Source organism: Oncorhynchus gorbuscha, linkage group LG18, assembly GCF_021184085.1.
Source record: "Oncorhynchus gorbuscha isolate QuinsamMale2020 ecotype Even-year linkage group LG18, OgorEven_v1.0, whole genome shotgun sequence".
NCBI classification, from domain to species: Eukaryota; Metazoa; Chordata; class Actinopteri; order Salmoniformes; family Salmonidae; genus Oncorhynchus; species Oncorhynchus gorbuscha.
In genome coordinates, this window is record NC_060190.1 from 18,066,579 (window position 1) to 18,082,837 (window position 16,259).

The 16,259-nt window shown below is 43.1% G+C and overlaps 1 protein-coding gene across 2 annotated transcripts; it reads right to left on the minus strand.

Moving 5' to 3' along the window:
• Positions 1 to 5,085: 5,085 nt before the first annotated feature.
• Positions 5,086 to 13,604, minus strand: LOC124003888 (ras-related protein ORAB-1-like). 2 transcript variants are annotated; one of them, XM_046312521.1, is made up of 6 exons: positions 13,481 to 13,604; positions 7,361 to 7,433; positions 7,139 to 7,234; positions 6,948 to 7,043; positions 6,647 to 6,778; positions 5,086 to 6,441 (listed from the first exon to the last, which is right to left on the minus strand). In XM_046312521.1, the coding sequence occupies exons 1-6, from the start codon at positions 13,516 to 13,518 to the stop codon at positions 6,244 to 6,246; spliced, it is 633 nt and encodes a 210-aa protein (XP_046168477.1). In that variant the 5' UTR covers positions 13,519 to 13,604; the 3' UTR covers positions 5,086 to 6,243. The 2 variants fall into 2 exon arrangements, with proteins under 2 accessions (XP_046168477.1, XP_046168479.1); XM_046312523.1 differs by lacking the exon at positions 13,481 to 13,604 and adding an exon at positions 8,106 to 8,279.
• Positions 13,605 to 16,259: the final 2,655 nt, after the last annotated feature.

Below are 16,259 nucleotides of genomic sequence, written 5' to 3' on the forward strand. Positions count from 1 at the left end.
GTGGCATTATAATGCTTAGGAATCAGACCAGCAACTTTTTCTGAAACTCTCCAAAAGATTTTTAGCCAATTCTCATCTGTCACTCTGTCAACAGCTTCTCCATTGACAACTGGAGACACATTTCAACTAGTCAAACAGGTTAGAACTATGCAGAGGCAGAGAGCTTCAAATACAAACTCATGGCTACATGTCCAAAACACTCAGGACTTTTGAAACAAGCACTTAGTCAGATAATAGAGTATTAGCAAACTGCAGAAATAATCATTTTTATCAAGGGATTTATCAATTGCTCATATGCCCAAAATGAACGTGGGTCATTATGTGGCTATGCGCACACCTGTGTATCTGTGTGTGTGCTGATGCTCATTTAGGAAAGAATGATGTGAGCCCCATACTACTCCATTCTCTGGCATCTGTTCAATAATGTGGTGGTTATCCCCGAGTTAGGCAGAGCATAACATAATTGCAACCAGATGGCAAGAATAAAAACCGGAGGACTCTCCAACACAAGCAGCTGATTCCCTTCAAATTAATGCAGGAGCCGAAGATATGGCATTCCCATCTGTGACCAGTGGAACCCGTTCTGAACTTTTGACTGGTTCAAAGTTAAGTTTAACACCTCAGCGTGAATCAGAACAAAAAGCCAAGGTAAAAAATGAAGGCCAGAAACACAGTATATGAGTACTAAATAAGGGAAGTCAAGTGAATGTAGTAAATCTTTTATAATTTAAATGACAATGACCCTTAGGGCCCTGAAAGCGATGGTAGTGCCACAGCTGGTAAACAGTCATGACAGAAGGGCAGCAGTAGTCTGGGCTAGGGGTATTGCTGCCCCTCCTAGGGTTAAGAGAGGGGGGTCTGGGTTGCCAGTTGTGAGCTGCTCTCCTATTTTGGGCCTGGCACCAGTTGAGACAGAGCTGCAGGGCTCCTGCGGTCATCATGGTCTCTCTCACGTTTCACCCGACTGTCCGTCCACCCACAGACAGACAGACCTGCGACTATACAGAGAACTGCCTTATGACTTCAACTCCAACCCCAATCAGAGCCCATGCAGGAAATGGACATCTTGTTACACATCACTCGTAATTACATGTGGGAACAAAATTAAGCTGAATGAAAGATGCAGCCCTGAGGGATGCCTACCTTTTGACACGCCAATAGAGTAGCAGTGATCTAATCACAACAACCATGATGGTACTGGAGCAGAGTGGAGGCATGGCGAGAGACCGAGACCTCTACTCTGAGAATGTTTCTTGGAAGCAACTGGAAGCAATTTTAGGACAGGTTAGAGAATGGAAGAGGTTGAGGAGAAGCTGCAAGATAGTGGTTGAAGTTGCGGTCTCTTGCATACAAGACGGCCATATTTCATGAAATTGTCAAGAGTATGACATAAGATATAAATGTCAATAAAGAAAATGTAAGATAGTGGGAGAAGTTGTTACATCTGACAAACAAGACACCCATATTTCATAGAACTGCCAAAGAAATTAGGTGTCAATTAAGACTCATATTTTCTGCATACATCCTCCAGATTTAGTTTTGCGTCAACGTTAGGCAGATCCTGGGTCAGTTCTTTTGGGCCTCTTACTTACAACAGACTCTCTGGAGCCGGTTCCGCCGCATAGAAAAGTGTCCGACTGGCACCCGGGCACTATTTGAGTTTACCCCGTTGCCAGGGATATTGAAACAAACCCCCCTCCATAACAAACCGCCAAGGTTGCCATTTAGCTCCCAAAACCCGATCCCACCCATCTCTTCCTCCTCCTGCTCTGAGAGAGAACACTGAGGGAGGGCCGCCAGGCTGGGGTCAGGAAATGAACGGCTGCAGTTTTTTTAAGGTTGGCTCCTCCGCCGCGGGCGTCCATCCATCACTGTGTTTTTCTTTCTGGTTTTTGTCTTGCCTGGCAAGGAACTACTAGGAGCTACTTCAGAATGATACAGTATCGCCATTGGTTTTATTGAGAGTAGCTATGTAAGAGAGAGAGAGAGGGGGGGGGGGGGGGGGGGGTCTCGCATGAAAGGATTAAAAGCCAAAGAAAGTCTAGCCAAAGAAAAACATGCGTAACGGAGGCCTTCAATTTATAGTGGGGCCTGGCTGGAATGAGTGTGTAGATGCTGAGGGGGATAGGGAGATTTGTCTTTGATTATTTAGCACTCGCTGTGAGGTGAATGAAATGGTGATATATCTAGTGTACATATTTGATGAATCACACACCCAAATGCTTTCACTGGAGCTCACTGTACATGCATGCACAAGAGGTTCGGGGACTGACATACTGTAACTAAAGCTAATAGGGAGCTCAAGTCAAGTCAAGATGCCCTTTTGGCAGCTCGCTTGCTGGAGCTATGCTTCTGACCAATACAGCTTTAAACTCCAAGGAAAGATACATGTAAGGTGAAGTCAGATAAGTGTCACTTGGATAGTCAGGAATGAGTAATCATCGTGTAAATACTCAAGGGGAGTGTATACATATGAAGGTTATGTAAGGTTATGTAAGAATTCTGTTAATCCCATAGCCGGTCACTTGAAACCAGGTATCTTTTGTTTGCTCATCTTGCCCTACATAGCCTGGCTACCCAAAAAAAAATGGTGTCGATGAAGTTTAAAATAGGCTGCCTTGTAAAATAAACAGGCACCACTTACATTTAGTCTAACAGTGAATACAAGGAGGCCGAGTAGCAATACAATAATGAGTGTTACAGGCAAAATCCTTCAAAGGCAAGTAGTTGTATTGTTTACTCACAGTACTATAGCAAAGACCAAAAGACAACCGCTTGAGAACAGACGCAAAACACCTTTCTCAGTTCCAATTCTAACAGATAGAAACAGTCACTACCGGTAGTCTAATTCACTGAGCTGTCCATGCAGACTTGTATTATGTCAGTCGTTTCAGGCTGCTGCTAATTCTGATTCATCTGAAGAGAATCAACTCTGTGCTCTGCTGCACACTTGGCCATTATTCAGAAGGGTGTCAGGCACACAAATGGGACCCGTCTGGCCAGTAGGGCAGCATGCTGTTCAGTGCTCACTGGCTAGCTGACACACAGTCCCCAACACCTCTCACTCCATTTGATGACGTCACACTACAAAGTGTGGCCAAAGCCCGTCTCAAGTGCACAACTGCTGTGCACAACTCGCATGAGCGAAAGAACCAAGATTGTCATAACGGAGGCTTGATTCTCCATCTCTTCTCCACAAATCCAGCTCCAGTTCCCACCTTCTTGCTGTATTGTCTGAGTGAACTTCACACATGGGTTAACTAGCTCCCTCCTTATCCTCCCCCACCCCTCTCTCTTTCTGTATTTTACCTACAGGGCTTCTTCAGTATATCCGGGGAAATGCTGCAGCCCCTCTACAGCTGTCACAGATGCTTTCCCCCCTTCCATTGCCCGGCAACCAAGAACAAATAAAGCCGGCAAACAACCCCCCCACCCCACCCCCCTCCCTATTGCGCCATCAACTCTAACCCCCTCCTCAGCGCCGTTGCTGCTGCTGCTCTCCATCCCCAACTCCCACTCACTCCCTCTGAACTCACACCAAAACATCTAGCCCTTTGTCGACGCTGACCGGCTGAATGTAGGTTTTGTTTTCACTTAAAAGACAATTGGGGTAGTGCTTAGCAAAAAGAGAAGACTCCAGTTCAACAGCTAAACAAGAGGCTGGCTTTACACTGCCTTTTACTATACTCCGTTGACATAATTACAGGGGTCTGATAGAGGGAAGGTGGGGGGGAAGGGAGCATGCCAAGCGGTTAAGAGTGTGCCCTTTCTTCTGCCTGGGGCCTATGTGTGAGAGAGGCCGGCCAGGGCACATTTACAGCGGCGGGCACCATGCCACCACGACTGCAGCGCTGATGAGAGGGCCAGATGTTAATCAAGCAGGCACACAATGGGTACCAATCACGGGATGAACTGGTGGGTGCTCTACGTTGGGTATGATACTAATTCTATGACAAGGTTGGTGTGAAAGAATAGATGAACGGTATCTATCACAGCCACGAAACAATGTCTTTGTCATGGTCACGGACGTCAATGTCACATGAACTCAGATAACCGTTCAACATAATAGAGCGCCATGGAAAAGCCAATGTAATTCACGGCAGCTGTTGGGGATGTGTAATCTAATTACTATTCGAATGAGGGCCAATTCAAAATGATTGATTTGAAATTGTCCTTAAATCAGATTTCAAGAAGTCCAAACTACTAGGAGACAGACAGTACGGCTGCAGACATGAACTAGGCCACTTAATGCTGCCCTCCACTGGTACAGACCTGTACCAGATTCAGTATGCAGTTTAGTCTTACTGGGTCCCTTTGCATTACATAATGTTAAAGACATGCTCCGGAACTTTGGCGACTAGTATTGTTTTAACCTCATACTTTGGGCTGGATGTGTCAATGTGTAGTTCATACATGCATAATCCACAATCAGAATTACTGTCTTAACTCAATTACCCGTGACATCCCTAGTTTGTTTATCTGGAAGCTGTGCTGCACTATTTTCCCTATGTGGGCCAGCCCACTTGCATTCAAGTTCAACCAATGAGCTTCTGACCCTCACCATATGAGTGACAGCTAGCAAGAGGCACATCATGCACACAGCATAGCGAGAGTAACGACATGGTGCACAGATCTCCATTTTAAGGAACCACTTTTGGGCCGTGAGCGCTACTTTCAGAACTACTGGCTAAAAAGTATATAAAAGTACCAGAGAATCCCATTAACTGTCATGTACACTTGTTGCTGGACAGACTCAAAAGTAAGATAGTGTTTTGGCCCCGGTGGGCACAAAAAGGTAGTTGAGCTGGGTAAAATAGAGGAAAAGACTAAACGTGATCCTTGGGCTGTCCAACTGATGTCACCCCATTGAAGTCGAATTTTAGGTTAAGGTCAGGTAAGGGTTAGGGTATGGACGTCTCAAGTTCAACAAAACTGCACCCTTTACTGGAGACAATGGAATCTGGGCCAAAGATCATACCTTTCGGCTTTTGAGACAGGAGCACATAAAATCTGTCACATTTCAGAGACTAGGCCTATTTCAGTGTGAAATGTGCATGCAGAACAGGTGTAACTATCAGGGAAGAATTCCAGTAAGACAAAGGTTTATTAAAGATCTCCTTCATTGTTTAATAGACATTGTGCCACAAAAATGTGAAGTACAAAGCCACAAATCACATGCCGAAATTAAAATGTTCAGCTACTTTTCATGATGTCATACATTTAACTTGCTTCTCTACAGGCTTAGCTAATCAGTTCTTACATATATGTATAAATATATACAGTTGGTAGAATTCTTTCATCGTTTGGTGAAACTTTGTTGTGCTGTCGGTTGAGACACTGGCAGAGGAAAAATGTCATTGCCACTTTGAATGTAGCACGTCTCCATGCGCTATTATGCATGTCGGCAGAACAATTACTGTCTGTACAGGAATGTTAACGAATGCTAGTATCATACAAAATTCATTAGAATAAACCCAAATAAGAGATAAGAGCTTGGGCATACAAAAGGTATTTAGGGCTGGAAGGACATGCCAACAACACAGTGTGCCAAGGGCATATCATATATATACACACACATACACACACATCCTGCCATAAAGGCACTGGCACATTATTTGGGGCCACATTATGAAGTTGGACCACGTGACATTGAGTGATATTTCCTCTAAATAATTTGGGTTGATTACAGTGAGCAGATGTGCTAAGTCATGATGACTGCATTAGAGATGCATTGTGGGTAAAGTCATCAGTTCTGCCGACATGTATAATGCGCTTTATTGGGAGTGCTTCCGAATTCAGCTTCTGAGGAGATCAGGCCAAAGTCATGCTGAGATCCACAGTGAAATAAGGAGAACACAACCATCGTAGAAAAATGTATTATTAACTACCAGACGTGGACTAAAGAGTCGGGCAAGGTTCATTCATCACCTTGCTTAAAAATGTCTGAATAAGTTGCCACATCTTATTTTGGATAGGTATAGGTTTTGGTAATATGTAAAAATATCCCACATTATGTTAGTGTGTTTCTGTGGGTGTGGATGGGTTTAGCATCCTATTGCTGACCTTGTTAGGGGTGGGGGACATATTTCAGGTATTGCAACTGCACACACAATCAAGGCCACTCAGTCTTCCCTCTCTTTCACTCTCACCATATTCTCTCTCCCTATCCCTGTGGAGCAAGGTAACTTTTGAGATTGGTAGATATGGGTCTGAGTGGATGGCGTTTGGGGGGCTGAGGGTTCCTCAGCAGCAACCTCCAGAGGAAGTCTTGACTGGCGTGCTCTGGATCTTGACGTTGGACTTCTCCGAGCCTCCGGCTGTGGCCCCAGGGCCCATTCTCTTCTTGATCTCAGCTGCCATGGTCATGAAGGCCTGCTCCACGTTGGTGGCGCTCTTGGCACTAGCTTCCAAGAAGGGGATCCCTAAATTGTCAACAAATTCCTGAGGGAGGAAGAAAAAAAAAAAGACGGGGGGAGTAAGAGGGAGAGAGGCAACAGTAAGGTGGGAGTAGGGGAGAGGCATATCCACCAAGAAAGAGGCAAAGAGACTAGAAAAGAGTGGGGGACAGAACGGGAGAGAGAAGATTAAACTGAAAAATGCAACAAAAATTAGTTATTTTTCACTCCGTAACCAGGTAGAGCGTTACCTTGGCCGTCGTGTAGTCCACCACTTTCTTTGTCGTCAGGTCACATTTGTTGCCTACTAACAGCTTGTTCACGTTTTCACTGGCGTAACGGTCAATCTCCTGGAGCCACTGTTTCACGTTATTGAAGGATTCCTGGGGTGTGACAGGAGAGGAGACAACTGTTGATAACTCAACAACCGATGCAATAGACAGCGTAAACCAGATACACTGAAACATTGTTAACTTACACAGGCTTGAGAACAATGTTATCTGCTATGTAAACATGTTGTGGAGAAAAAGTTAAAGCGAACGATGGACTGACCTGGTCTGTGACATCGTACACTACAATAATGCCATGCGCTCCTCTGTAGTAACTGGATGTAATTGTCCGGAACCGTTCCTGTCCAGCTGTGTCCCACTGTGGGCCAATGAGAGCAAAGTCAGACCCAACACCATGTTCCACTTCTGCCATTCTTGTGACTCAATAAAGTCATGTCAGCCACAGGTACTCACAATCTGAAGTTTGATGGTCTTCCCATCTAACTCTATGGTCCTAATTTTGAAGTCCACTCCAATAGTGCTAATATAGCTCTCTGTGTATGTGTCATCCTGAAGAGAAAATAAGAAAAACAGAAAATTCCTATGTACAGTAAAGTTCCTGGGATGTCAAACTATTATTCTTCAAAATATCAACATGGCAAAAAAAATCCACCTAGCCAGAGGAAAGTTACTTACTGCAAATCGGAGGAGGAGGCAAGACTTTCCAACGCCAGAGTCGCCAATCAGAAGCAGCTTGAATAAATAATCACTGAAAGGAGAGTAGATATTTCACAGGTTAAATAAATGTCAATTCCACTGTCATGGAGGTATTGCTATATATTATTCGATATTTGTTGAGTCAAAAACAAGGCAACAAATTGTCACATAGTAGTTAGTTCTGTCTACTATAGTGTAGTAACAAAAGTCAGTCAAATGTACTGTATTTGTTTCACACAATCCAAGTAGCCTTGGATTTCAACTGACATATAGCTAAATTTCGTAACTATTATTGGGCAATTAAAGTTAAATTGGTCAGCTGACTTTTTACACATGTTCATATTTGAAAAAGTCAACGAAGCAGTTAACGTTTTAACTAGCTCATTTTGCCAAAGTTACTTAACTAGCCAGCTGATACTAGCTAGCTAAATTAGCTACCAGCTGATAATAGCTATTTAGCTAGCCTATGGGTAGCATTCATGCTAGCTGGCGTTTGAACGTAGCTAAGAAGATAAAAAACTGGCCCTAACACGCCTACTAACATTCAATATAAACATGTCTAGAGCGGAGTTGATACAGAACATACCTTATGTCATCGATCTCATATTTGCATAGAAGACTAAACAAGTATCTTATTTGAGTAAACCATCCAGGTAAGTTAGCGGACTAACGTTATCTAGCATAAAAAAACAGGCTGTCATCATTAACCAACAGTGTTACTTACTATTCGGGATTCATCGTTGACTAAGCACGGTTACGTTAAGCAGTAATTCTTTAAAATATTGCTATCCTTTGCCGTGGAAAATCTGTGTAATATATGTATTTTCAGAACAACTGCAACTGGCTAGCTAACTACTCCGAGCCAAGATAATCGAATCAAATATGGCTGCCCTCCTGACCAGGAAATGCCAACCAAACCTATGGGGCTAGTGGAAGTTGTAGTCAAATGATATTAGGCATACATTATTTATCATCCATCATTTATTCATTCATTATTTCCACTCCATGCATGATCATGGGATAAAGAGAGGTCCACACACCTGTCTGATTGTTTGGGATGCAGAAGAGCGGTAGCCCAACACAGGCCCTACTGGATCATGAGATCACTAACAGATGTCTGTATTGCACAGGAGGTTGGTGGCACCTTAATTGGGGAGGACAGGCTTGTGGTAATGGCTGAAGCGGAATTGGTGGAATGGTATCAAATACATGGTTTGCTGCCATTCCATTCTCTCCATTCCAGCCATTATTATGAGCTGTCCTCCCCTCAGCAGCCTCCCCTGATGTACAGTACTATGCATTTTGCTCTTCATACTGGTGGTACCTTATTGGCTCAGCCAGTTTCTTCTTGATTGCATCCCAAGGATACCGGATAGCTCTGACCCTTTTATGTTCGCTAGCTGGACGCCGCCGAGTACTAAACTGTAAACTAATCTAAACATGTATAATATCTATATTGTACTATCGCTGCTGACCACATCTGCCAATCACGTTATCCGTATCTAAGGTAGTAGACCGCTGGTGACAGCGTGAGAGAGATGTCCATCTGATAAACTGCTATCAGGTAGTCTTTTTTCGATCAATTTAGATATAGAAACGTGTTACCATCAATGCAAGATGTAAAATTACTCCCAACTTAGAACGCAGCAACCTCAGTAATGTATCTAGCTTGCTGGTTAGCTAGTTATGTAGAGGACTGCTAATTCCTTATGTAGGTGACATTACACTACTATAGCTGGGACAACGTATTTTCATAGTAAAACAGGTTGGGCCCCACACAGGATACTCCTAGCCACAGGTGCTGGCCGGGAGCTCGGCCATAACTCCTCTGAAGATAGGGACGCACACACATTACACACTGACTCCTCTGAAGACAGAGACGACGCACATACAATACACACTAACTGCCGAGGACACACAGATAAGACATACACCCACACATTGGGAGGAAGAGACACAGCCTTGACTTGCAGACAAACTAGCACACACACATAATCTCCCTCCCAGCCGAACATTGTGTGACTGAAGATAGCGCACACACCAGATCCCCTTTTCAGCTGAACATGGTGTGACGACCAAGAACAGGCATGGCAGGATTCTACGATGAAGGACAGACAACAGAGCCAATGCCGGACGACTACACCCCAGCCTGATCCAATCCGAAGATCCGATCTCCTAGAAATCAACCTACTTTCTGTTGTGTATATGAAGCTTGTACTCACTGTTAGCAAGGTGCTTTTTCTGCTAGTCTCTGATGAGCTAACAGAGGGGCCCGTATATACGCTGTACCAAATATCTTTACTCTGAATAAACTTGTCGCTTGTCGTACAATCTACCACCTTGTCTGCATCGATCCTTGACAGACTCACCCTTCTATCATATCCCATTATCAACAGTTACAACAAGTAAATATGTTGCTAGCTAGCAGGAGCAGATAGCTTTAAGGTTGGGTTAAATGCGGAAGACATTTCAGTTGTACAACTGACTAGGTATCCTCCTTTCCCCATTATCACTAGCTAGCATGTCATTCTGGGGACAAGGAGCGTTTTTAGCTGTCCATTTATTCCAAGTAATTTAAGACTACAAACGTCTATAGGACAAAGCTAATGCAGTCATCAATGCAAGACCCACTAATTCCATTACTGATTAATTATAAATGCCACATTTTCCCAGTCAATATTTGGAGGATGAATGCAGAGCATCCTGCCTCAGACTGTTAAGATGTCCTGCTTCCAGAGATCAATCAAGTGAAGCATGGGCTGATTCACTCACCGGTGAGGAGAACCATCCAACTGCAGTTTGAACTAGCCCTGCCAGTCACTATTTAGACATTGGAACCACATTTGCATTTGCCTGTTGTCTTTTCTTTGTGGGTTTTATCTTACAGTCTAGTGCATTTTATAGTTTAAGAACACCAACTACAGATACAAGTTCATGTTTTAGCATCTCAAAGACTAAAATCCATGTAGAATCAGTTTAATAAGTGGTAAACCAGATTATTTTACTATTGTAACATGCAGTGGTGAGAATTATATTATCTCAGTCAGGAGCCCAGGCTTCTGCCGTAGATGGTGGGGGGAAAAAAGCTTTAGATTGCATTCTTTACATCAGTCAGCTACATTGGTGACGAGGGGGAGATCCTTTCGATACGCCTATGGGGTATCGAAAGTGACCAGGCATAAACCAGGCACAAAAATGACCAGGGATAAATGACCAGGCATACATACTTATTTTCCACCATAATCTGCAAATAAATTCATTAAAAATCCTACAATGTCATTTTCTGGATTTTTTTTTCTCATTTTGTCTGTCATAGTTGAAGTGTACCTATGATGAAAATTACAGGCCTCATCTTTTTGAGTGGGAGAACTTGCACAATTGGTGGCTGACTAAATACTTTTTTGCCCCACTGTATGTGAATTGGAGTTTTTTACATTTTTATTTAACTAGGCAAGTCAGTTTAGAACAAAATCTTATTTACAATGACAGCCTACCAAAAGGCAAAAGGCCTCCTGTGGGGACGTGTGCTGAGATTAAAAATAAATTAAAATATAGGACAAAACACACATCACGACAAGAGAGACACCACAACACTACATAAAGAGAGACATAAGACAACAGCATGGCAGCAACACATAAACACAACATCGTAGCAGCACGAAACATGGTACAAACATCATTGTGCACAGACAACAGCACAAAGGGAAAGGAGGTAGAGACAACAATACATCATGCGACGCAGCAAGAACTGTCAAGAGTGTCCATGTTTGAGTCTGACTGAAGAGATTAGTGTTTTTGGCAGCTCATTCCAGTCGCTAGCTGCAGCGAACTGAAAAGAGGAGCGACCCAGGGATGCGTGTGCTTTGGGGACCTTTAACAGAAAGATCCAGGGTGTCTGGGAGGTTGTTGTTGTGAGCCATGACCAGCCTTTCAAACCATTTCATGGCTACAGAGGTGAGTGCTACAGGGCAATAGTCATTTAGATAGTTTTACCTTGGCATTCTTGGGCACAGGAACTATGGTGGTCTGCTAGAAATATGTAGATATTACAGCCTGGATCAGGAAGAGGCTGAAAATGTCAGCGAAGACACTTGCCAGCTGGTCAGCGCGTGGTCTGAGTATGCATCCTGGTAATCCATCTGGCCCTGCAGCCTTGTGAATGTTGACCTGTTTAAAGGTCTTGCTCACATCGGCTATGGTGAGCGTGATCACACAGTCGTCCGGAACAGCTGGTGCACTCATGCATGGTTCAGTGTTGCTTGTCTCGCAGTGAGCATAAAGACATTTACCTCGTCTGGTAGGCTCGCGTCACTGGGCTGCTTGCGGCTGGGTTTCCCTTTGTAATCCGTGATAGTTTGCAATCCCTGCCACATCCGAAAAGCATCAGAGCCGGTGTAGTAGGATTAGATCGTTGTCCTGTAACGCTTTGAATGTTTCATGGTTTGTCGGAGGTCGTAGCACGATTTCTTATAAGCGTCCAGATTATAGTGTACAGCTCCTTGAAAGTTGTAGCTCTAGCATTTAGCTCAGTGCAAATGTTGCCTGTAATCCATGGCAACTGGTTGGGATATGTACGTACTGTCACATTTTTTCACCTCTAGTTGCACAGGTGACATGGTGAAATTAGGGAAAAATGGATTTCAGTTTTCCTGCATTCAAATCACCTGCCACTAGGGGGCGCACCTCTGGATGAGCATTTTCTTGTTTGCTTATGGCCCTATACAGCTTGTTCAGGGTGGTCTTACTTTGTGGTGGTAAACAGCTACGAAAAATATCGCGCATCGCGCACCAGCTGTTAACATAGAGAGACACACACCCTCCCGTTGAGCTTACCAGACACTGCCGTTCTGTCCTGCTGATGCATAGAACAACCAGTCAGATGTACATTATCCATGTCCTGTTTTTACCACGACTCTGAGAAACATAAGATCTTACAGTTCTTCAGGTCCCGGTGATAGGTTAGTCTCGAAGGGAGCTCACCCAGTTTGTTCACCAATAGGAAGGAGGATAGAGGCGGTTTATGTACACGCCGACGTAGTTTTGTCAGGGTGCCTGCACGTCGGCCTCTCTTGCTCCGTTTTTTTTCCTTTTACAAGGGCCTGGTCCAGTTGTGCAGTATGTCCTGTCTGACTCGTTGAAATAGTAGAATAGAAATCTTCATCCAAATCAAGGTTAATGATTGCTGTTCTGATGTCCAGAAGCTCTTTTCGGTCATTGGAAACGATGGGGAAACATTATAATCAGTGCAACAAAAATAAATAAATAGCAGCTATCCATTGCAGCTCCATTCTCAAATCCCTCATGACCTGGTTGGATATGACACCGTGTCACCAGCGGTGGTGATTTTAGCATGTAAATCTTGGTGGGGAACAATATGTATGCATGCCATCAAAGTCACTAAACAATACATTAATTGCACTATAACGGTGACAAACGGTGCCCACAAACTGTTAGGGCCTACATAAAGCTGCCCCAACAGCAGTCCCAACACCTTACCACTGCTACACCTGGCTATCAGCAGAGCCTTGTCTGGCAGCGAAACAGTTAATTCAGCCTCATTTACTGCCTTTTTAAAAAACATAGCTGATATGGCTGACTTGTTTAATAAACAAATGTGGTATCTACTGACAACTGCGTTGTACAAACTATGGCATAAGGGAAAGACAAGCAGATAATCCAGGTAAAGATAGAGATAAAGACCTTAATGAGCGAGCTAGTACGGACGTTGTCAATATAACTATTTGTTCAGCACTTTTGAAATGTACAGCGACAGATTTCAGAACATAGGCCATTCTTACAGTATTCTCCCAGTACACCAAGTCAGAACCGAATAATAAATAAATGGGGCCATATAAGCAGACAATGAAAGCTCTTACAATATTCTATGATTACATTCCTCTAAAACAGGCTATAGGCTACATGTGCACATGCACCAAGTTAGAACAATAGGCGAAAGAAGGGAAAAGGGACCAAAATATTAGTGTGAGGCACACAGGCTACTAACAGCTTACTACACAACATACACTTTCTTAGCTACAGTATGCATATCTCCCTGGCATATCATTTATGCAGCATCATACAATACATTTTTGGACTCACAGTGTTGTGCTGTGCTCAATTCCTTCCAAACCACTCATTGTTGAATTTGCGATTTCCAACTTGAAATGTTTATGGCCGTTGAGCCCTGATACATTTTATTTATCAATTCTCTTCATTACTTATCTTCATATGACAAGGTTTGATTTGCCAGTAGATTGACGACTTGATTCATGATGATGACTGCTGTCACACCTTGATCTGGTTCACCTGTCCTTGTGATTGTCTCCACCCCCTCCAGGTGTCACTTATTATCCCGGTGCATATATCCCTGTGTTTCCTATCTCTCTGTACCAGTCCATCTTGTTTACCAACTCAACCAGGGGTTTTCCTTGTGCCTAGTTCTCCCCAGTCTCTGTTTCTAGTCCTCCTGGTTTTGACCCTTGCCTGTCCTGTCCTGACTCTGAACCTGCCTGCCTATTCTGTACTGTTTTTGGACTTGGATCTGGTTTCTGACCCCTGCCTGGCCTGACCTTGAGACTGCCTATCGTCTGGTATTGTTTGGAGACTGACCTGGTTTATGAACTCTCGCCTGTTCCTGACCTGCCTTTGCCTACTCCCTTTGTTATAATAAATATCGGAGCTCTACCATCTGCCTCCTGTGTCTGCATTTGGGTCTCGCCTTGTGCCCTTATAGACTGCTAGTGAAGATTTTGAATGTATGATGTTGACAAGATAAGTCCAATCAAAGCTAATGTACATATACTGTGATTTTATGTAATTTTATCTGTGGCCAATGACCTTGAGCCTTCTTGAATGTACACTTCCAAAGAGCTAGAACTTTCGAGTTCTCCCTTTAGACATTGCCGTGACGTAGTTTACCCATGAGTGACAGAACACAGAGCCAATCATGGCGAAACGCCCCGTATTTTCTGCTGGCTTGTTCCACCTCCACCAAAAGCACTGGGCTGATACACCTGCATTTTGAAGCTGTCTTACTCAAGAAAACAAAAAAGAGACCATGTTTGTATGCGGCTTTAACTCAATGATATACACTACCGTTCAAAAGTTTGGGTCACTTAGATGTCCTTGTTTTTTAAAGAAAAGCAAAAAATGTTCCATTAAAATAAATCAGAAATACAGTGTAGGCATTGTTAATATTGTAAATGACTATTGTAGCTGGAAACGGCTGATAAAAAAAAAATATATATATACATACATACCTACGAGCAAGATGACAAGTACATTAGTGTCTAGTTTGAGAAACAGCCGCCTCACAAGTCCTCATCTGGCAGCTTCTTTAAATAGTACCCGCAAAACACCAGTCTCAACGTCAACAGTGAAGAGGTGACTCCGGGATGCTGGCCGTCTAGGCAGAGTTGCAAATAAAAAGCTATATCTCAGACTGGCCAATAAAAAAAAATAAGATGGGTAAAAGAACACAGACACTGGACAGAGGAACTTGTGAGGCATTTGTTTCTCAAACTAGACACTAATGTACTTGTCCTCTTGCTCAGTTGTGCACCGGGGCCTCCCACTCTTTCTATTCTGGTTAGGGCCAGTTTGTGCTGTTCTCTGAAGGGAGTAGTACACAGCTTTGTACGAGATCTTCAGTTTCTTGGCAATTTCTCGCATGGAATAGCCTTAATTTCTCAGAACAAGAATAGACTGATGAATTTCAGAAGACAGTGCTTTGTTTCTGGCCATTTTGAGCCTGTAATCAAACCCACAAATGCTGATGCTCCAAATACTCAACTAGTCTAAAGAAGGACAGTTTTATTACTGCTTTAATCAGAACAACAGTTTTCAGCTGTGCTAACATATTTGCAAATGGTTTTCTAATGATCAATTATCCTTTTTTAAATTATAAATTTGGATTAGCTAACACAACGTGCCATTGGAACACAGGAGTGATTGTTGCTGATAATGGGCCTCTGTACGCCTATGTAGATATTCCATTTAAAAATCAGTCGTTTCCAGCTACAATAGTCATTTACAACATTAACAATGTCTATACTGTATTTCTGACCAATTTTATGTTATTTTAATGGACAACAAATGTCCTAAGTGACCCCAAAATTTTGAATGCTAGTGTATTTTTTAAATATATTTTTTAACATTGTTTGCAAAAAGATATGTGACAAGTATTAATGCCAAAATAGCATGCAAAATAGGCAAGCCTGTTATTTTTCAAAAAATGTCGGACTCAAAACAGGTCACCTGCTCTGAATGACGGGTTGCCATTGGTCACCAGGAGGGATCAAATACATTGTTATTTATCACATGCGCCGAATGCTTACTTACAAGCCCTTAACCAACAATGCTTTAGGAAGTTAAGAAAAAATAACAGGCGAGGCTAAATGCAGAGGGTACCGGTTAGTTGAGGTAACATGTTTATGTAGGTAGAGTTAAAGTGACTATGCACAGATTACAAACCGAGAGTAGCCTGATATAGAGGTCCTGGATGGCAGGAAGCTTGGCCCCAGTGATGTACTGGGCTGTACGCACTACCATCTGTAGTGCCATGCGGTCGGAGGCCGAGCAGTTGCCATACCAGGCAGTGATGCAATCAGTGTAGCTCTAGAACTCTTTGAGGATCTGAGGACCCATGCCAAATCTTTTCAGTCTCCTGAGGGGGAATAGGCTTTGTTGCACCCTCTTCACAACTGTCTTAGTGTGTTTGAATGTGATCAGCTAATGAAGTTGGCCACTAGAGGCCTCTATCATTCTTTATGGTTGAAATATAATTTTTCTGAGAAAATGTGCAAGAATTGAAGGTGCCAACACATTTTACAGTAATCATAAGAATATTTCATTGTCATATAAGAAAACAAATCTGCTC